General features: G+C 29.3%; 1 protein-coding gene across 1 annotated transcript in view; it reads right to left on the bottom strand.

The window, feature by feature from the left end:
* LOTGIDRAFT_189014 (hypothetical protein) overlaps positions 1-24798 on the bottom strand; it is a gene marked incomplete at its 5' end in the record, with an annotated part of 47254 nt that overhangs the window by 1297 nt on the left and 21159 nt on the right. The window contains 5 exons of the mRNA XM_009056080.1: positions 527-748; positions 9973-10001; positions 11818-11914; positions 12307-12429; positions 13233-13435. Of these exons, the coding sequence (XP_009054328.1) occupies positions 527-748; positions 9973-10001; positions 11818-11914; positions 12307-12429; positions 13233-13435 (674 nt within the window). The remainder of the gene's footprint in view (positions 1-526; positions 749-9972; positions 10002-11817; positions 11915-12306; positions 12430-13232; positions 13436-24798) is intronic.

Below are 24798 nucleotides of genomic sequence, written 5' to 3'. Positions count from 1 at the left end.
TGTTTTTGATGTAGATTTTCATTAAAATGGAAATAGTAAAAAATGGTAATTAAAAAATTGAGAAGAAATTAACATAAATTTGTTACATCATTTTATTTTGTTATCTAATACAAAAATTGTCAGCAATAGCATATTAATCATTAAATACACCCCAATTAAATAAGAAATGAAATGAAATGATTGGAGTTTTATGTCCTACTTTTCTGCACTCCTTATTAAATAAGACTCTTATTATAAGAGTACTTTATTTTATCCAAGGCTTAAGATATAGGCTTTTTAAATATTTTTGAAACAAACCTTTGCACATTACTGCATATTTTTAATCCATTTTTTAGTTATTAATAATTAGGCAAAGTTATGCCTTAAAAGTGTTCTCTACCATGAATAAATTTTTGACAAAAGTATGAACAATGTTAATTTCAATAAGTTAAAGTTGAACTAAAATCTAAAACACAATATAGTAGGTTTTAATCAATGGGATTTAAGATAGAAAAACAAAAGTTTGTAGAAGAAATAATAAACTTACCAATATAACGTCTGGTCATTTCAACTTGTTGAGTTCGATTAACATTAGACAGCAGTCCTAAACAAAATCTCTCTGAGTTGGAAGGGTCAGTGAAACCATCAACTGTTAGTGAGGGTTGTGAAGCATGAAAAGTTTCTCCAACTCTAGTATTTAACTCATAATAGGCAATAGAACACCAGAAATCTGGTTCTTTATATGTAACTGGTTGTAAATCATTATCAGCTAAAATAAAATAATACAACATATTCCCAAATTTTTGCAATTGTTAATTCCTCAAAAACAAAATTAAACTAGAGCCTAAATACAGAGTGGGCAAATTGCAAGAGACTGAAGAAATCAACCTTCTATGTTAATTAGGTCATGTGCCAGAACAGTCTAAAGTTACGACATTTTCTGTCTTTGGAACATTGTGAAACCGGAAGTAGACATTGAATCATCAGAAACAATAGTATCAGCGCATAGCCAAAGTTAATGGCCGTTGACCTTTTAAAGGGGAAGGTCAGCAAAGGCCAATATAATTTATATAACAAATTTTCAAAATGCATACGGTTACAAAACCGAAAGCTTACGTCAGACATCAAATATGAAAGTATAAAAAGGTAACCAAGGTCAGTGGCCTTTGATCCTACAAAAGTTCAGGTCAACAAAGGTAAATGTCAAAAATTGAAAATATGGAAATTCTAAAACCCATTCCTTTTTTTGAACTATAAAGCTGCAACAACTGAGCTTTTTACACAAACTGGCCAAATGGATGAAGTAATTGGGTACAAAGTCCCTTTTCGAACAAATGTATCCTATGCCCCTGCCCGAAATGGAAAATATCAGCTGAATATAAAGAGGGCTACGGACTAGGGGTATAAGGGGAGATTTAACCATTTTAAGATGCTTTGGAAGTCATTTCCCAATACAGAAATATTTTCATTCCTAAAACTCGATTTTAAAAGGTTTTATTTGCAAATAAAAAAAATACCAACGGACAGAAAAATAGAGGAATTTCTCTAAAAAGAGGAAATCTGGGATCCCTGATATACATACAGTTGAGTAACCTAATTTCGTGGAAACCTATTATTCATGGATTTCCGGAAAGGATTAATAATTTACATGAGCGACCTTGCTCGACCTCCGCATTAGTTTGTTTTGATAAACATGGGTTTTCTCTACAATATCAGCTAGTAGAATGAATCCAGTAGTTTCAAGCAAGGTAAAATGTATTAATGTATACTTTGACAAATACAAAATGGCGGATTTCAGTTATTACCAAACGTCACCATTTTTTATCGGTCGAATTTCCTTATAATCCCAAGCGGTAATCGGAATTCCAAGTGTCGTCTGCTAGAATGTAGTCCAACAAATGAAGTCACGTGATCAACTAGCGGATTCCGTGTCAGCAGAAAATTTCTACGGAACACAAAGTGGACCATATTCTTATGTTGTTTCAGTGACTTTTAGCATTAAATCAAGCTACGTATCTTATTTTGTCAGTCACTATTTTTTTTTTAAATCGCGGTTCTTTGAAGGAATTGTCACTATTTATAATGAATTGATATTAAAGATAAATACTAAGAGAAGTTAATTATTCCACCCGGTATCCATACAACGTGTTTTTCTCGACTTATTTATAGATCAAACATTGAACACGAAAATAGGTTACGCATTCTGCCACCGTTGCCGAGTTGGTTGCTCATGAAATATTGGTTAAAGTGAAGGATTAATAAAGAAAATCGAAATAAACCAATTTTAACTATTTTGTAGAATATCTGAGGACACTTCTAAGACATAAATTTTTTTTTTTTTTTTTTTTTTAACTTTGACGAAATTCGGTGTTGTATCCTTATATCCACGAAAATAGGTTAAACCACTGTATACCAAGCCCAAAGAGCCAAAAATATTGTAAAAAAAACACTCAAATTTAAAAAATATCTCTTATTTCAATTTTGTTTTAAAAACAATTGTTACTAATCACTGGAAAAAGCATGAAGAGCACATTAAGAATTCGAAAAGGAAGACATTGCCTATATAGAAGGTCTAGGAAATTGGAATAGTTGCTGCAACTACTGCAGTCTAAGCACAGGATGGTATGTAAGTTTCGTAAAATAGAAAAAAAAAAGAATTGACATTTCAATAACAAATTGGAATTACAGATGGAACTTTGGTCGTCTAGAAACAACTCAAAGTCTGTTGAACATTTTGTCTTTTTAGAATATTGGAATTTTTTTTTAGAAATTTAGTTCTATACAAATTCAAGCACAAGTGTTTTTATAATTGTATAGTCTTATTAATTTTTTTAAACAGACTACTTTTGCTATCACATATTTCTATCATATATTTATATCAAAAGAAAGAAATCAATATTTTAACAGCTCATGCAAGCAAAATGATACAAAACTGTGAAATTCAATATATATTAGTACATTGCTCATAACCTCATAACCATTTTTCTTTGTCACTTAATAAGACTTTCAGAAATTCCATTATATAAATAATTTTTACAATTCAACATCATCATTATATAAGTATGTTTTATAGGAAATATGGAGCATAAATCTGTTCTATTCATCATTGTTTGAACTTTGGAATAAAAAACATTGAAAATTCCAGTCCATAATTGGTGCTTAAGGTACCTCAGATGCTCAAGGTAATGTCAGGGTAAACTCAAGGTTTGGAATCATTATTTACACACTTACAAATTCAAAATTTTTTTTTTATAAAATTTTGAAAACAGACAACACAATTTGATTAAATACTACTGAAGGTTTCACTGTTTTCAAAAACCTTTGTAAAAAAACAGCAAGTATTGTTCAATAAGAAATTTTCAAAAATGAAATTAACTTACAGATAGAAGGGCTTGGTGATACATCAATTCCATCTGAAAAATATAAATATAAATTCTTGAAGCCTTACCAAATATCAACAAATAATAATGTCTACTTCAGTGTGAATCCAAAGTTTTTTTTAACAGATAAGCTAGGTTATCATGAACACTATTGCATACATGTAACTGAAATGCAACAATAAATTTCTAGTGCTGCCTTTTTTATTTTTGTTTATGAAGTTTAAAGAAAAATAATAAAAACAAGTTTAAAGAAAACTAATAAAACAAGTTACTTAAAAACAACGGCTTCAAAAATTGTTCTCAAGATCTGACACTACCAAACACTAACATGGAAAAAAAACATTTTCTATGTATTAGAGAATTGCAGTAAAACTTACAATTATTGACAGAATTAATATTATAATCCATCTTGATACAACCAATAAACTTTAGAATCCAAGACTGTTAGTATTGAACAGTTACGAACACTACTAGTCTCAAGACAATACTAAAACTACATCTGTCATTGACATACTTTATCTATATACAATCATCAAATCATTCACTACTAACATCTTGGTCAATGGAAACTTAACGCAGCACAATAACCTGACGTGCTTCGTAGAAAAACAGTGATATATTGATAGTCTGTAGAAGTAATGACCAAACATAGACTATCATCCCTGGAGAAATTGGAACCAACATCAAAGTGACATTGTCACCTGAGAAGAAATCCAAAAGAATCATGAATAACAAGAAAATCAAATTAATAACGTGAAAATAATATTTAAGTAAAATATATCAAATAATTTATTATATTCAAAGCTATTGTCGTTGTTAGTAAATAATTAAACACTGTAAGTCTTCCATGTCATATTTATTAATAAATTTAATTTTTAATTAAATGAAGCCAGACAATATTGTCTGATATTCAATCATAATGAGACAGTATCATACAAGATTTCATAACTTAGAAACATGAATATCAGTAAAACTAACTATTCACAATATCAGAAAGCAATCAATTATTGAACACAATAATTTCAAAATTTAGATCATTTCCTTTTAAAATCTTCAAGATTATAATGTTCTTTAAATAAATATTTATTTTGTGATCTATGTCTGTGCTTTCCAAAGACTATGCCAGTGCTTTTATGAGGCCTATATTCTCATCACCTTGTGAAATTTACATTATATAGAATAAAAGAAATAATTATAAAGTCATTTCAGAACTGAAACTACATAAATATATACGCAAATAATGCTGAATTCAACCTAAAAAAACAAGTTTAAAAACATAAAAAAGATAGCCAATAAATATATGACTTATTCTAATTGTGGATTAAACATTTAAGCATTATACTAGCTAGAGTTTTGCCTTTCCAACAAATGACAGATTTTCATTGATATGCTTGAATTAAACCAAATTCTCCATGCAAATATGAAACAACAGAGGAGAATGTAGGGGTAAAATAAATAAACAATAATAAAAGATATGTACACATCATATTATCATGTTTATAAGTTAATCAAATAATTTGTAGTGTAGGCAATATGATAACTGTACAAGAAGGAAGCAGATTTTGATATGATTGACCATAGAGAATAATATTGACAGTTAAACATCAATGACAATATTTTCATGTTATTTTGAGTGACATTAGGAAGTCCCGCTTGACTAAAAAATTACTCTTAAAATATAATGTGTGACAGTAGATAATTAGTAGTTGTACTAGTACTCCCTTGATACCTACTATTTCATCCAATTGATTTATAAAGATAGTACTTAACTCTTACTTAGACATTATCATTGATATATCATCTTTTTTATTCTCTTCAATATCTCTACCAACATTCACTTTATTTAAATAATCCTTTTGCGACATTTAGGGTTACAAAAAGGAATGAAAATCCACTTTTAACAAAATGTGTAGAATTGATCCTTGAAAATCATGACACAAATACTTTGAAGCGATAGCTATTAGATATAAAACTCTGACATTGTGCCAATTATAGTTGTTTGAGTTCCAAGTAAATTGAGACAAGAAAAAAAAGGCCTTACTAAACAAAGGTTGAAATTATTTTGTGATTTGACTAGTTCCATGAAAGCATTATAATAATAGGTGAACCTTTAGTAGTCACATGAAAATGCATTGTAACGCTTACATACAAAATAAGTGGCATATTACTATACTACACATCAATGGTGCCTCACTGCCATAGTAGTTTGTACAGGAAAACCATACTGGTAACATGTAATATATTTTTATAAAATGTCACAATGTTGACAAAGCTTAGGTAGTTATAGATGTAGCTATAATTGATATAGCCCTCATCTCTAAAAATATGAGTTCACTCCATGGAACAATGAAATAAATCTGATGATCCAAGTGGTTGACTCCATTTGCCATCCATGATCTAAAGGAATCTATCATGCAGAACAAGTTGAATATTAAAAAAAATCAAATGCTCTGATCAATAATTGCTTTGTCTACCACATGTCACGAGTTCTAGAATGTAAATGTAAATTGTTGACATAATTAAAACAATAAAACCTAGTAGTAATAGATATAAAAATTTGTTCTGTTATTCAATAGATATTATTAAAGAGACAGATGCACCGTTTTTCAGATCAATCATACTTCAGTCTCAGAAACGGGAATTTTTTAGCTAAGCCAATCAGTAATAGTGTTCACAACTCACTGGCGAAATTTGACCCTTCAAATCCATGTATGTCCAGAATTATCCGCGTTTAAATGTTAAAATGACAACTCGTCAATCTAAGATACTCTGAGATATATAGAAAGGCATATATAGAAATAGTGAGTAAAATTCCTGGTTTGAAGAATTTTTAAAGGAATTTTGCGATTCATTAAATTAAATGAAAAAACAGGTTGGCACAATCATAATATTGAGCTTTTCCCACAACAGTGATTCTACCTCGCTTTTCTACATCTCCACATTATATAATATTTCTTCATCAATGACTTTTTTTTACTCTGAACTGATGAAATACTTGTATTTGTCATATTTATTCTGTGACATTGAGTAGAAATTTTCAAGGTCAAGCCCAAACCAACCGATAATTTTTAAACTTGGGCTTGCTGTCTTTCTTACGGATATGGATATTTATTATTTTGTCACAAACAGGAGTGTTGTATTTTGATCATTAAATGACGTAGGCCATATCCATGCTGCTCTACTCTATCTATCTCAATCTGAAATGTCGTCTGCTATCCACTTCAGTATAATATCCCTTATTCAGCACAATTATGAACTATGATACTATTTATGGTAACAATCATTTCCCGCCAGAAATTTAATCAAAGGTGTGACAAATTAACAAGATCTCACTGTTTTAGACACCAAATTTTATAATGAGTTGAGTTTCATTTATTCGAAAATATTATGTATCCCAAAAAACTACTCTACTGACGAAAAATTACATTGCATCTTGCAGTAAATTGGATCTCAAACTGTGATGCGATATTATAGATATGAGGTCTAGTAATTACTACATAAAATACAAACAGAATGGTATATTTTGATGGGCAATATAATTTGGTTGTGATATATTTGTAGTATACAAATCCTTCACTATGAAAAATATAATTTTTAAACTATTTTCAAACATTTTGAAAATTTCTTTATCTAGGAATTTTTTTCTCGGGTCTATTACTATACATATAAATATTTAATTTAAAGTAAGAATGGACATGTTGTTATACTGTTAATAAATGTCAAACAACCATAACTGCTGCATTTAAGAGACTACAAATCTGTCCATTTTAACGATAGATTTTCTTTGAAAGGGAGACTATAGGCAACTGATCCATTTTGTTACTTGAAATTAGTTAATCCTGTGACAGATAGTATTCTCGAGACAAACAAATCAGTGATTTGTAATAAAACAAGTAGTTTGTAAGTGTTGTTACTACTGACCAAATACCAAGTTACAATGAAGTAGTGAAAGTCAAGTGATATACAATAAAACATGTTCTAATTAAAAAGTATTTTTAGGTATTTAATTTAATACTAGTAATCTAATACACAGAATTCATTTCTTAGATCAAATACAGAAAATAGTCAATAGATACTAAATCTACTATTACTGTCATTACCTTAACATTATCTTGCCATAGATAGATAAGGTTTAATTATTTGATGAATAGATGAATGTATCTGTATTCAATTACACTATATATATACAACCTTTTCTGTGGGTGTTTGCTGAAACAAACTAGTATATCATGAATTTTTTGACATAAGCTTAAAGCGATTGTAATGAGAATTTATAAAAATGTATGTGTATCGGAGACAAGAAATGCATCATTCAAATTTTCTATCAGATGTCTGTGGTTCCTAAAATTCCACTTTAATATTTTTATTTTTTAAGTAAGAGTCAGAATATCTAAGAATGGGTTTATAAAAATGATATAGCTTCAGAACATTATATTTACAGTTTTTAAGAAATATGCAGCAATTTTCAAACTTGATGATAATTCTAGATTGGTTATTTTACCAGACTTATATAAAGAGAAGAGACAAATCAGACAATATTTACTCACATTTATCATTTCTGATGTTCAAAAATGGAAAAAAAAGTAAAATCTTTAGTAGTCATGGTTATTGTGGATTATCTTTTTTTCTGATGTTCTGTCTCTATTGATTAAGTTAAGACAGGCATTGTGTGATTAGTTTACTGAGTAGTTAGTCGACTGAACCTATTACTACCTATTGCTATAAATAAAAATTCAAAATTGCTATGGGCCATTAAAATAGTAAGATAATTATTGATGTTATGATGTCTTCTTATTTTTTTTTAGTTTAATCAACAGACATGACCTTTCAAAATAAATATGTTGTTGTTTCTAACAATTTTTTCATCAAGTTGTTTTTACTTTAAGTTTTTGTAAATGTTTAATTTTTTAAGAGATTAAATATTTGAAATGATTGGAATATTATAAGTTTAAAGGGATTTAAATGAAGTTTTTTAACCATTAATGTGTCTTATAGTCTCTAATGCCACTAGTGTAAATGCCTGAGGTCTGTAATTCAACAAATATTGACCATATAACAACATCACTATAGCACTATATAATGACACAGAAACACACAAGAAATAACTGGAAAACCTGTTATGAATCCCTTTAAATAAATCCCTACAGAGCTACGTATACCATCTATTTGCAAGAATTAATATTTCCATTAAAAAGTAGATTAGAAGATTAGATTCTACTATAATATATAAATATTTCTATTGTTATAACTAATGGCCCTATTTAATAGATGACACTTACTTTTGACATAGTTAAAATACTTTGACAGACGATTTCTTGATCATAACTTTTCATAATAAAATTTGTCAAAATCAAAACCAAGCTGTTTGCTGAAATCAAGGCTTGAAACAACTCCAGAAATTGGGTCGGACATTTTGTCCAGCACAATTCAATTTGTGTCGGACATTTGAAATTTTGTACCAGACATAATAAAAATATGGTATTTTCAATTGAAAAATAGCATTTAAAACCAATAAATTTTTTAGGGCTGAAATTCGCCGTTTTCTCAACTGCAAGTGCAAAACAGGTTAACAACTAACTAAGAATAGTTTATATCATTCATATAGGCCATAGGGATTATTTATATTCCCAGTGACTCTCAGGGAACGATAAAGCCGAAGCAATAGGCAATTAAAATAAATCATATCTTATATAAAAGTTCTAAGACATAAAAAAAGAGCCATCGGAAGTAATAATTTATCTGATTGGACAAGAAAAGATATCTATTTATATCAGCCAATGAATTTCTTACTTTCATTGTTTTTCTACTTTCGGTTTTAAGAAAACTCGCGCTAATCAACACATCTGGCTGTGATTATTTAACATGGTGCCTGACAATTTCCTCCAGCTCAGTGTATATCTTTGTATCAAATTCTTATGTAATATTTGAAATAAAAGTATCAAATCGTGATTAGACATCATGATTATAAAATATAGTACCAGGTATCATATGAAAGATCATCTCATGTTTATATAAAGTAATTATAGAATTAAAATTACTAAAGGATTCGGACAAACAACTTGACTTAACTGCTTGTGTCCACACCGTTGTCTTCTCTAGGTGCTAATCATATGGATGCCTGGCAAGCTATCTTTCAATAACACACAGCTTAGATTTCTGTTAATAATGTCAATGGCCAGAATCGCTGATAATTCACTGCCTTTTCAACAAGAAAAAAAAATTTTTTCATAGAGATTGTACCGGACATTTGCCAAAGTAGTACCAGACAATGTCCATGTCTGGACGCTTATTTCAGGCCTTGGCTGAAATACAACTCAAGTTAACAGCAGCTTTAGTTAATCAAGGTGGTAGGTATACACTAATAGTATTTATAAGGTTATATTTATAAGGATAAAAATCATGAATATCAAACGATTATTTAAAAATCTTTTTTTTCTTTCTTGGATAACTCTGAAAAATTTCTCATAAAATCGTCAACACTATCTTAAGTTGAGATTTCACCATTTTTATATTAGGGGAGGGGCCAGATATATTTCACTTTGGCAACTGTATATAATGGTCATCTTGCAAGTTCTACAACACAAGCAACACAAACTGTTTTGTGAATTTTTACAGCTGTTTACAGGATCTAGATCTAGATTTCTATACTATGTTGGATGATGGTGTGAAATTATTAGACCATTCCTCTTACTGCCATATTGTCTTACTATGAAAAGAAAAAGGGTGTAGATCTTTAAATTTGAATGTATAAAATCAATACATGTAAAGTGTAAAATGGTGGTATATTTAATTTTATTAATATTATAATAATACAATACAAGAACTATATTATACTATATTAAATGCTACTACAGACATTTATTAGTCTAAATGATAGCCTACAGAAATAATTAGGCCTTCCATCTAACACACCATCAACTGGGTAAACTCAATTATACCAATACAAAAAAACACAGTCTACATAGTATCACATCAGTGATTTTGGATTTTTCATTTAAAAAGTGGAGGCAATATCCATATCTGGTACCATTCCTACACAATCTACAAAATCTGAAGACTGGATGACCATTCCAGTTATTCATAGTAACAAAATATTGGTCATTTATCAAGTAATTACAGAATGAATTACTAATAGAGGGTTAAGTTTAGATTAAAAGTGAAATGAAGTAAATGAACAATTGATACGGATTCCATTTTCTATTAATGACAAGAATCAATGAGGCTTCTCAATCCAACATCAACACCCGATTTCATTAGCTTGTTTCCTGCCTCAGATGACCAGTGGTCAGATAATAGAAGACTTAAGATGATGTAGAAAGCTAATGATATATTGATAGGAAATAAAGTAGGACACAAGATTGACCACGATGTTTAAGTATTTGTCACAATAACTGGGTTAGTAAGATTATGACATGTCCAGTATTGTCAGATAATCACTGAACTTTCTATTAATCTCTTGTAGTTCTGATTCCACCTCCAATATAATAAGACAAATAACAGTGACTAATTGGAATATCTGGTCTGTTTGCACCATTCACATCAGCTGTTCTCTTTATTAGTTCAGTTGAATCAGTTCATGGAATTCCATCTATAGTATATTATTTATTACCTGACTTGATCAAACCAATTTTGTTCAAAGGGTTAATTAAAACTTAGAATACTAATTGTTAATTAAGCAGTTTGGACCTAGTTTCGGTGCTTGGCTTTATAATGGCTGAGACATATTTCTCTACAATTAAGCATTTATTTTACTCAAATCTGCACAGTAGTTTTCTAGCAGCTTGCAAAAAGCATAACGAATAATAAAAGGTTGCATAACTTTGTACTTAAGTTTTGGCGTTAAAAAATTAACTGCTGGATTTTTTTAGTTAAAACTTTCATATACTTTATGGGATACCTTTCTATAGATTTTGGTTCATAGTTTTCACAAATTTGAGCAAAAACGTTGCCGCGTTATTTTCACAAAACACAGTAAATATATCCCAAGATAATTTACTGAAAATCAAAATCTAGACAGGCCATGATCCAAAAAGGTATCTATCTAGACAGATAGGTCAATCAAATTTTGTGGTGTTGTATCAATCAAACATAGTGGTGTTACATCATATCATAATTAAATGGTGAGAGAATAAATTATTGCATTAATCAAACTTGTGTAAACTTGTTGGATCTATCAACAAACATAGTGGAGATGGTCAATCAAATTTAGTGGTGAGAGTTTAAACCTCTTGTATCAATCAAATTTAGTGGTGAGAGTATAAACCTCTTGTATCAATCAAACATTGTGGTGCTACATCAAATCATATTTAAGTGGTGAGAGAATAAATTGTTGCATTAATCAAATTTACTGGATAGAGTGTAAACTTATTGGATCAATCAACAAACATAGTGGAGATGGTCAATCAAATATAGTGGTGAGAGTTTAAACCTGTTGTACAATCAAACATAGTGGTGTTACATCAAAATTGCATTTAATGGCGACAGAATAAACTCACCCATTCCTTGCGTATCAGAAGTGTCTCCTTCTTCGCTCATGTAGCCTGGAGGTGGGCTATCTGTAATACATAATAAAATATTATCATCTAACTTAAAAAATATTAAAACAATCTACATTGAAAAAAGATTGTTCAAGCTACTTAATTTATTCACCAGGTCAAGTTCAATATTCATCTGCAGATAGAAATATAACACTTTGGCACAATTCATACACATTGAATACAATACAAAATCATAATAAATTTAATTCTATCAAGGTAACAGATGAACAACTATATCTCAATATTGAAAACTCTTAAATGTTGTGAAATGACACAATGTTAGCATTAATATGTAGTATGCAAATAAATATATAAAAAAGAGTAGACAAAAAAAAATTATGAAGAAAATAGACCATGAAGACAACCAGGAGATGCCTCCAGTACAACTATAATTATACAACAAATATTACCTGGTATGCTGAAGTTTTCATTGATGCCGACTTTACAGTCAATATTTTCTGGTATTGTTGTTGAATAATCATCAAGTTGAGGAATTTTATCAGGTATTTCTGTATGACGTGGTACTAATACAACTACAATATATAACAATACATCATACAATTATCTGTATACTTATCAATATACAATACTAACAGATCATTATAGAGGGATTGCTTAAAATTCCAAGCAAGCAAGTTACCAATAATATTGAGTTAAATTTGTTTCATGTGAAAATCATTAAATTTGTTCATTTGCTTGTATCTCAAGCATTTGAATCAAACAAATAAATATATATAAATCCAAATTGAAAAAAACAAAGAACTCAATAACTCTTAATAGTGTAGACACCCAAAAGAAAAAAAAGAAACAAAATTTATAGACATGTATTTTTTAGAATTAAATTGAGAATGAATTCTCTTGATTTATTTGTAGAAGACTATAAAAAAATTATGTTTCAATAAAACAAAACCATCCTCAGAGATTTAGAAGAGAAAATAGAAATACTAGTTGATTTATCTCCCATGTCTTAAAATTTCTCATATTTTCCCTCTTGATAAAACCTTTTTAAGAAATTGGAATATTGTATACATTATATTTTTTCCTGTTAACACTTCTATATTAATGGATTAAGATTTGTATGGTAAGTACTTTCAGTAGTAACATAAGGTTTCATAAGGTTTAATACTCTAGGATGGGATCTCTGAATTTTAATGTAAATGTCCTACTATTATTGTCAACATTCATCTTTTTTTGTGATAATTAACACTGAAAGATAGTGATATAACAAAAGGCAGAAATAATTTTGCCCATAATCATGTTTTTGCAACGATTGATCTGGCTAACAATTATTTAAACTTATTTTTTAGTTCAATGTAACTGGCATAAAAGTATTGACCAGACCTACCTGGTGGTACAACTCTGATATAGTGATAAGGATTCACACAAACTTCATCCCGTTTTAAATGAAAGGCATAGTCACATTTATCTACAGCTCGTAGTTCTTGATGACTCTGTAAATCTGGCCATCTCCATAAACGACAATAAATTACATGGGGTAAACCTTTACGATGAGAAACTTGTAAACGACCATCCAAAGATCTGAAAAACATCACAAATATTTCATATTTAGACACAAAAATTGACACATTTTAGTTACTTGTTAGTTATTATTTGATGGGTCTGGAATTATGAATTTTTTATGTAAATTTTGGTTAGACTGGATATAAGAGTCTTAATATAAGGATATCTTGAATAAAAAAAAAAGTCCAGTCTATAATTACTTTAGGTCCCATGATATAGAGCACCTTAATATGGATTATAATAAAATGACTAGATAAGACATAAAATGACTTTTTAAGAAGATAATGCCACAGAGATAAAAAAAAAAATCTAAAAAAATGAATATCATAATCTCAATCATTAATATAATTCCTCATATCGCTTCTATTAATGATATATGGGTTTTTTATTCACTTGAGTTCTGCTTAGCTGATTGCTTCTAACCTTCCACCTTCATTTTTATTTCAACTGCTTTCGGCAGTCAGCAAAAACCATTAATTTCAGAATAATTAATTGTGATAGAAGTCTGAAAATCATGATTAATACCTTCTGTCTTGTGTATTACAGTAAAGTGAGAATTGTATTGTTCAAATATCATATAACTCAATAGGTAGGTTAGTGTCTTAAATAATGAGTTTTAAAAGCAGTAGGCTTATTCAACTTGTATAACTTTTTCCTACTTTCTTGATAAATAGATGTAAGAGAATTCAAACGAATATAGGTTTGTATTTTCAAACTGAATTTAAATCACAGCTCTTTGTTGAAAATAAAAATAATGCATACCAATTTTAATTTATAGATCTTATTTACTATTTAATGTCTCAAATGGTCACAATGATTTGAGAGTACCTTTTTACTAGAGTAACAGTCTACCAATTATTACAAGATAGTAGTAATTGAAAAACTAAATACTTGGTTGACAAAATGTCAACTTGTTGACCTCTATTCTAATTAAATAGAAATTCAATTTAGTACTGAAGTGAAACCCTAAAACCACATTTTTTTCTTCAATAACATTGTTAGGGAAAGTTTGATTAAGAAATCAGATCTTCAGCTTAAGAATTCAAATTTGTCCACAAATTATACTATCTCTTGACATTCTTAAAACATACCTTAATAATTCTCATCCTTACAATAATCAATTAGTGTATACATGCTTACATCAAGTTCAGAATGTTTGATATCCAAATCAAATCATAGAGTCAGTAGAGGGACAGGTGCTCCATATTAGGGGGGTTGATTTTAGTCTCGGATATATGTAAATAGTCTTCAGAACTAGACATGTACGAAAATAGCATAATTCCTTCAAAAATAACTCAAACTAGAAATTTATTTTCCTAATTCTATAGACGTCTTTACTTCATATGGCAATGTCTATTAAAAAGACAACTAGTCTAATTTACAAACGCAGATAATACTGGACACACACATGAATTTGAAGATAGTTAGCTGTGAACATTATTATTGATTGGCTAAAAAAATCCTGTTTCTGAGACTAAAGTGTGATTGTCCACAAAGTGGTGCATCTGTCCTATTAAAGTTCATCCAAAAAGAGGTATGAATGTTTGCTATAGCTTAATGGTCCTTCCCATTACTTTTAAAAATGGGAGTCTCATGCCTTTCTATGTCTATTCATGCTATGTGTTATGGGTGTTTAACTGAAATTAAAGCTTACAATGTTTTCAAGACATTTAGAAGATTTGTGATAACTGAAATAAAATTTTGTATCTGACGCCTTTATCTAAATGCATGTAAATGTCAATATTTCAATGACAAATCATCTGACAAGAGTTTAAAAAACACATATAGTTCTGACAGTGTTTAAAGATTCATTAATGATGTATATGTTTTGAAGTTGACAAATAAAAATGACAGCATTTTTAAGAGAAATAGTATCATATTACTTGACATAATTTTTTAAATCAAGATAGAAATGACAGTGTCAGAAAGTTGTGTTTTCATTGACAGTCCTTAACACCATCAATGGTATCAATTTGTCTAAATATTTCCTTTCCCAGCTAATTTATCTTCAATTCAGCTATCTAAATAAAAGATCTAACTCTGAAATAAGATAGTATAAATAACATGGAAATCAATTCAGAAAAATCAAGATACGATTAAATTAGAAACAATAATAATACATTTGGTTAAAAACAGAATATTTGTCAATAGTCAATTGACCACATCTATATTATTTTTCTACCTAAATAGAATGTTTTTTCTGCTAGAAAAGACTCAGACATATTAGATTGAAGCCTGCTGGATTTAAACTGATGGCAACTCACTATTGATTTGTCAAACCGAGACAATTCCACTTTTTTCACTCTTTAATATCAGACATTATAACCTAGTTACTTTCATCCTATTATAGTACATTTACACATTCAAATATAAATAAATAAATAAATAAATAAGCAAATATTAAATGAGCGAGTTGATTGTATCCTTAATTGCATTTATTAGTAATCTATTTATATTGTAATTTTTCTTTCTCATTTCATCATAACAAATTGATTTTTCTATCTATTTTAAAATTGTGGTATTTAACTTTTGTTTTTTAACATCTATACTCTGGATCACATAATACCAGGAAATAAAAATGTAAATTCTAAGTCATGTATTAAACTCTTCCCTACTACCTTTACAACATACTAACATTATAAATATTTTTTGATCCAAAATAAAAATAATTTAGTAGGTCAATACCAAAAAAACATATAAAAAAAATGTAAGAAAACATATATTAAATTTGAAACTTTATTTCTTTGGAAAGCTTTATGTAATATTTTAGCATATATATATATATACTAATATATAATATCACATCAGCAAAATTTAAATCATACAGTGCTTTCAGTTCACCAGTTGTTTTAAGGACATTTGCATCATAACTGTCATACACATAAATTATAGGCTTAACATTCATCTTTAACATTTATCTTGCCACAAAAATGTCAGATACCTTAAAAGAGTACAATCTTTAATACATGTTCTTAGTTCTTTTCATAAAATAGAATAATTTACCAGAAAATTCAGACATGCTGAAAATGAGACTTGTCTTGTCTTGAAGTTGAAGGTTGTTTGTTAATGACATCATTTATATAAATAATACACATACTTTCTCTGTCTAGACACTCTAACAAAATAACATGGTATTTGTAGGTGAAATTCACCAGGAAAATATTCTATTGGGCATTTATTCATCTATCACTAAATGTCTTGCATATCAGACAACATAAGAATAATAATTGAATTCAATATGGCTGATCATAGTGTAAAGCTAGAAGTGATCTAATACACACAAAAAAATGATTTTCTCCATCTAAACCATAAAAATACAAGGATTAAGATTAAGTGCTAATCAACATTCAATCTGGATTTTTAATTTTTTTTTTGTATGATACCATATGAGTCAGCAATTTAAGTTTCTATTGTGTTCACAAATAAATTTAGGACAATAACTAAAACCGTTCATCGAAAGATTGTCAAATTCAAACTTGAACAGGATCTCACCAATAAGAATGATCACACCAAATTCCATTAAAATCAGATGAAAACTGAAGTCTCTATTGTGTGCACAAACAAATTTTGAAGCGTTTTTCCTAAGTCAAGGGCAATAACTCAAAAACCATTCATCGAAAAATCGTCAAATTGGAACTTGACCAAGATCTCATGAATATATATTATCTCAGCAAGTTTCATTAAAATCAGATAAAAACTGTAGTGTCTATTGTGTTCACAAGAAATGTTGATGGACCGAAGCGACGGCAATATACGTCCACATTTCCATGTGGGCGTATAAAAACAGAGTAGTAGTAAACAGGATACTATGAGACATTTGAACTATTACATCTCATCACAATACTTATTGTATTATATCTCCTATATCATAATATATAATCATTTAACCCAGCACTATATTGGCATGAAATATTAAATTGAAGTCAATGAAAACTGAAGTGTAAATGGAAGACCTCTCTATGCTCAGTCAGTTAGACCAGTCAAATGAAATTAAAACTATCAGAGTCATGTGTGTCTCAGAGCCTGACTTTACTTTCACTTTACTAAGTGGAAACACAAATAGCCAGTTTTACTTCACAATTCTCAGTGGAAACACAGTTATTATTGCTACAATTATTCCTAAACCTTTATATTCCTAATACTTGAACATATATCAAGTTTTGTAAAAATCATTAGAAGTAGGCATATGTAAATCATAAATATATGATAAAAAGAGTAATCAATTTCCAACCAAGCTGTTAAAGGGTCATTCTGTTTTTTTGGACAAGTCGAAAAAAAAAATTGCTGAAAAACTATAATACCAAAATCTAAAGAAATGTGTCCCTGGACTTATCTTAAAGTTTTAACGAAAAAAACAATCCTGCCGTTAATTTTTATTGCCAAAACTATTAAGAGAAGGCTAACCATTAATCAGGAAATCAGTCTTGATTAGTTAGAAATAATCTTTAAGAGCAGTTATGCAGTACCACAAACAACTTTAACTGTTAAATGAAGCGTGCAATGCTAAGTAAAGAATGCTAAGCAATGAGATGTTATCAAGTTACTGGAATAGCTGGATATATTTAATTATTCACTATTTGTTTGTATTGGTATACTTCTAGTTTTAAAACAGGCTAGGTCGATCAATATTTTGTTCAAGTATATAGTTTTAAATATATTTATATACCAGAACCACCATTTAACTTCTGAGTAAACAACTATTCAGACAATAACTTCAAATCTTTTTAGAAAGTACTGATATTTTCATTTTTTTTAATAAAATAGCATTTCTGTACATCTGCAAAAAAATTCACATGGCATTTTCAAACAAATTTTCAGATTAATGAAATGGCTATAAAGATTTAGTCATGTGTATGTTATATTGTTTTTTTTCTATATTATTTACAAGATGTTAAATTAATATCATTTCTAGTTCAACCACAACAACTTTTTTTTAACATTTTATCAAATAGTCTGAGAAAGCTATCAACACACTGCCTGGCTTTAGGGCATCAAATTAACTTCAGTTGCATGGTAATTGCATAAATCAGTTGGAAGAGAGTTAATAATTGTCAAGTGTATTATCAGGTTGTAATTTATGTGTCAAGTTTTTGCATGTTAATGTTATAATTAACAAGCCAATTCTCCATGTTTGACACTTTCAATTTGTCTGAAATTAATAGATATTCAAGAAATTCAAATTATTTAACACAACTAATCATGTTATTATTAAAGGCATATGATTAGCAATAATTAACAGTGTATGTTATCTTACATTGTTAAAATTCAAAGGCCTGCTCACTAAATGTCACATCCCATGTGGATGCAATGGACACATTATTGAAGTTGAATTGTCAAGATATTTTGACAAATGAAAAAGTATCTACTGAAAAGCAAAAAATTCTATTTACATAATCTAAAAATTGTTTCAAATTCAACTTCCTCACCAACAATGTGTCCAATGATTCTACAGCTAAATGACACATAATGAGCAGATCGTGGTATTTTGAAAAGAGTTATACAACTGCATGAGACTCTCAATATAGTTTTTTTAAAATAAATGTAAAGAGAAATACAACACATATAAAAATTCTTGCCTGTTATAGGTCAATTACTCTATATGTTGTTTACAATAAAAATGCTTATAAGCTTCTTTGTATGATCGATTACAAAATATAACCACCATAGCAGAATTATTCATCTAATTTTCATTAGTATTTTAATGTTTCGCTTAGCGTTATATTTCCAAGCTTAAGAATTATATAGCCACTGAATCAATGAAAATATATGCCCTATGAACATGGAATGTGTACCCCATGAACATGGCATGTGTACCCTATGAACATGGAATCTGTACCCTATGAACATGGAATATGTAGCAAACTGTTGTACTGTACTTTCGTTTACATGTGTGAAATCATTGTCAAAGCTTAGAAGCATTCCATAAATTGACATAGACATTGACAATGATGGTTTAACATTGGCAAAGAAGTATACACACAGTTGCTGACAAAGAGGCACAGACTGACCAATATAGACATAGAGTAGAGTTTTGATAACAAAGATACAAAAGTAACCAGTTGTTAAGAAATTTATAGTCTAGGCTGAAAACAAAGATGTAAATAGCCTGTTGTTAACAACTGTACAGAGTAGACTCTTGACAACAAATATACTAATAAACGTACATGTACAATCTAGGTTATTGAGGACTAAGATATAAAGAGCTTGTTGTAAATAAATGTACATGTACAATCTAGGCTATTGAGGACTAAAAAAAAAGAGTCAGTTGTAAATAAATGTACATGTACAATCTAGGACTAAGATATAAAGAGCTTGTTGTAAATAAATGTACATGTACAATCTAGGCTATTGAGGACTAAGATATAAAGAGCCAGATGTAAATAAATGTACATGTACAATCTATGACTAAGATAAAAAAAAAAGAGCCTGTGGTAAATAAATGTACATGTACAATCTAGGCTATTGAGGACTAAGATATAAAGAGCCAGTTGTAAATAAATGTACATGTACAATCTAGGACTAAGATATAAAGAGCCTGTTGTAAATAAATGTACATGTACAATCTAGGCTATTCTGGACTAAGATAGAAAAGTGTCATTGTTATCAAAGGTACAGAAAAAAATTATAAAGCCAGAAATAAAATTACGACTAAGCTACTGAAGAACAGTTGTTGACAAAGTTTTTTTGAGATTTGTTACAAAGGTTTGGGCTAAACATTATTTTTCAAAGGTCAGTTGTTGACAAAGGTATCAATTTAAAGAGTATATATCTAAAGATATGAATGTAATAGTTGTTAACAAAGATATATACATAAAATATTTTATAAAGGTCTTGGACAGTTGATGACAAAGGTACTTAAAGGGACAGATTCGTTTGATCAATTGTACTAAAGTCTCAGAAATCTGTTAAGCTAAGCTAATCAGTGTCACGTCATTTCTTGAGACTCTGCCATATAAAGAATAGTCATATAGAAATAGAAAGAGACATTCCTAGTTGGAGGTATTTTTTAAGAAAGTGTGTGATTTTTGTACTATTACATATTTCCAAGACCCAAATGAAACCTCGAAAATGGCAAAACTGTCCCTTGAAAGGTTACATCTAAGGATATGAATCTAATTAGTTGTTAACAAAGGTTGATGACAAAGTAATGCACACAAACACAAATATTATTCAACTGTGGCAGTTGTTGACTGAGATAAAAATGCTTTTAACATAAAAAAAAAAGAAACAATTCTTCACCAGACTTATTGCCCTTGATGTATGATCAATAAAAATGTATGTTATTTGTTCACAGCTGTTTGTCAAAGGTATTACAATTGATGTAAAATCCTAACAGGTATAGACTGTACAAAATTATGAACTAAATAGTTCTGTAAAGTTGTTTTCAGAGATGTATATTAGTTTCAACTTGACCAAAACTATTAAATTGTATAATATTTGGCAACGTCAATTCATTGAGAATTAATTTTTCAAATAAAATGTTTTGTTTCAATTTGTTTCAAAATTGACATCACTAAATAATATTTCTCCGAATTCAATAGTTTTGTTGCATGAAATTTAATATATTTCACTTCATGCAGTACATGTGTGTTTTAAATATTAAAAAGGTCTTGGACATCATTTTATAACAAGGGATATACATTTACAAAGGTAAAAACAGTCATTTATGAAGCTGTTTAATTATGATATTCAGGAACAAGATGATTGTTATTTACAAAGGTCTAATATAACAGTCATTTACAAAGGTCTAATATAACAGTCATTTACAAAGTAAAAATCTTTTTGATAATCTGGGTACAGAATGCAGGTAATAAAGGCTTTAACAAATGTGCTTCAAAAACAGCATAACAAAAATGGGTGGAATAAAAAAAATAAGTGGAGAAAAAAATGAAAGTTGTAAATTTAATATCTTATTATATGTTTATCTCAAACCTCCATATTAGACATTTTAGCCCACTGGAAGACAGGCAGTTGGAAAAAGAATTTAAAATCCAGACATATTCAAGAAAATCAATACTTTCTACAAAATCTAAGTTCCCCTTTTACATAAAAAATCTCTTGTAAAATAACAGATTTATAATCAGATTTCTTCTCTATAATATGGGAAATAGAATATATTCTAACATCAGAAAACTGACTGGAACAAGAATGCTACATGCCTGAAAATTTGAAAACAAACAAAAACAAAGCCAAAAAACTCTTCTCGCTTACATGTTTAAATTGATTACCTTGCTCTAGTCTTATCCAACTTGGAACAATTACTGATAAATTTCCTTGCGTATACTAAGTAGACAGTGGCTAGAAATACATGGTACAAAAATCAAATATTTTACCTACATCAAAGGCCTTCACATCAACTTTCATACGCTTTAAATCTTCAAACAACACCTTGGTAGGAAAAAAACTTCCACCAGACAGTAATGTTTTTTTCCTTAGCGTTAGTGTCTATATAGTGTATATATGCTAGTTGTCTGTACAACAAAAATCAATATCACATGTATTAATAGACACTGCAGTGATAATTTATGTTGATATTCCAGACACCCAGCCTCTTATTTAACAACTTGCCCCAAAAAAGTTTTTTTTCTCACATGGAAACTTAAATTCTTCGTACATCAAAACAAATGCTAGTTGATACAACAATATAGTTGTGAAAAACGATTCACTGGTAACAAAAATGTTAATTCGAAGAAGAAAGTCTATTTCACCACCACCGCCACCAACCTAATAGTATATGCCACGGTCAACGGTCACTCATTGGCTATTACTCAATACCAGACTTACATAGTTTATGTAATCGTAATGAGTTCCACACAGAAGAGACAGAGACATTACAGAAACATGAAAGGTAAATAACATTTCTTTTATTTCACATCCAACTGTTCAAAATATACCTTTCTTACAAAAACAATACAAATATAATATTCCATCTTCAAATACATATTCATTTTACAACTTATGTTTATGGGAGTGTAATAAAACAAGGCATGTAAATGCATTTCAATGATATTGCAATTCATTATACATATTTTCAAACTTTGTGTCTTTATGATAAAAACCCTGATTTATAAGTCAACTAGATAGGCAGTCAAGGTAACATACACCAAAACTTTAATTTTGTTAAAATATGTCATGTATATTGCGTTAATGTTAGCGGGAGTAGTTAAACATTACACAACTTTTATATGCAAATCAAAAAACAGTCTGATTTATAGTGTTTTTCACAAAATAGATCTGGTTCGATATTCATATATCTATGAAAATATTTATTACTATTCAGTAATTTAACAATTTGTTGGATTATTTCTGCCAGTGACTCATTTATCTTAATAAAAGTTTGCAGTGAGATCAAAATATGCAGTTTCTTATGTTATTGTAGATCTGAGGAAATTACTAAACATACCTTAAGTAATATTGCGATGTATCGCAAAAAGCAGTGTGATAATTATTACTAAATTTTAATATAAGATGGCATGGTCACTTAAATTCAAACCTTCGGCAATAATTGACATCATAAATTGTGAATTGATATTCCATAAATTTAGGCCCAAACCATTCACAGCATTTTAGACTAGAGCTTTGTTTCAGGTTAGTCACTGACAATATTTGTCTATTTATGATAAATGATAAAATAAAGCTGAAAAGTGTAATAAGAATGACTATAATGGAATCTTTTAGTCAAATAATGCCCTTTGTTTTACCTGTAGAAGATCAAAACTCATGTGCACAGCATGCTTACTTTTTATTCTCTGAGAGCTTACCATGATAACTTTCATCTGCAACTTACAAATTTTATATTTGTTTTCGTATTTATTATTTTTTCATCCACCCGGGAGATTTTTACTCGGAAACAGAAACAGGTATGATATAACAGATTTCGTGACAATTTCTAACTTGAGGCTAATTATGTATTAAATGTAAAACAAAACTTTTTTGCTCAACCAAAATTTGCACATTGCAAATATGTGTAAAAAGTAGATAGATGGCTCTAGAAGGCACATTTTTGTTCTGGCTTTCATAATTGGAATCTTGCAAGAATATTCAATTTTTGGAATTTCATAGCACACAATTTTGAGCTCAATTTTGCAAATTTTGACCAAACTTCTATTTTTCCAGCCTTTCGTCCTCTTGATTTGAAATTTCACAAAAACCATATCGGCACAATCAAAAATTTAGCATCACTTCCAGATTTAATGACCCACAACCGTTGTAATGTATGACACTGGTCCACTTTAAGGTAGTGGCAGTGACATTCCTGCTTACATCCTGGTGGGCACTAATTTTAACTTCTTTAAGAAGAAGTCCACTTCTTGAACAACAAGTGGTTACCAAGCAAGTTATGTCCACTTATCTGATAAATTTTTTGTTGTCAATGTGGTCAAATCGTACCAGAAATCTAACTTGTCCAAGATATTGTTGATATAAAGTCCAATAAAAACTGTGATCTCTTTCACATTCACAAGCCATATTTAACATAATTTCAAGGGTTGAAACTCCGATACATTTTGTCGAAACGTACCCAAATTTGAACTTGTCTATGTGGATGTGATCATACACGCAAAATTCTATGAAAATACGACAAAAACGTTGGCCTCTATGGTGTTCACATGCCAATGGTGGATAGCCATACAGAAAGACCAACAGACAGGGGTAATGACAATATACGTCCACATAATAATGTGGGTGTATAAAAAGTGGGTGTTAAAATTAAAGATTAGTCTAGAATTAATATTTTATCTCAGTGCATGTATGTTAAGGTGTTCTGGGATTATCTAATGTACAAAATAATATAAAAGAATGAATAAGGTCTACTAGAAAACAGTTTATAAGGCCTGGGGGTATTGAATATTGTAAATGTCAAGACAAACATTTTTTCTCTTTTCCATCCAGGCTTTTAAAAAGACAAAAAAAAACTCTATAAATAGAATAAAAATGGAACACAAATATTGAAGAAGTGATAAAAGACTTAATTCCTTTTAAAATGAGACACAAATGTTGTTTAAATAAAACCGAACGCAACTAGTCAAATGAACCATAATAGAAATATAATATTAAAATTTAGAAGCACATCAAGAGCTTTTCCAAATCAGCTTGAAGAACTAATTGAAGAATTAAAAAGATCTTTTATTTACCTTAGTTCCTATGGTGCCTAATTATACAATAATCATCCAATAGTTGTACAGCTACACATCTATTGTCATTAAGTCATAGCCTGGCAGCAACAAACAAATGACCAAGTAAAAATAGCCATCTGATACCAGGCTAATACATTAGCAAGCAACTGACCGATATATTAGACTGACCAATAGTTCTTAGCTCTTAATCTCATCATCTAGTGAGGGGGACTATTAAGTTATAACATAAAATCTACAGGGATCATA

Source organism: Lottia gigantea (assembly GCF_000327385.1).
Source record: "Lottia gigantea unplaced genomic scaffold LOTGIsca_26, whole genome shotgun sequence".
NCBI classification, from domain to species: domain Eukaryota; kingdom Metazoa; phylum Mollusca; class Gastropoda; family Lottiidae; genus Lottia; species Lottia gigantea.
Note: the sequence above shows the minus strand (reverse complement) of the source record. Positions and strands in the feature narration are given on the sequence as shown.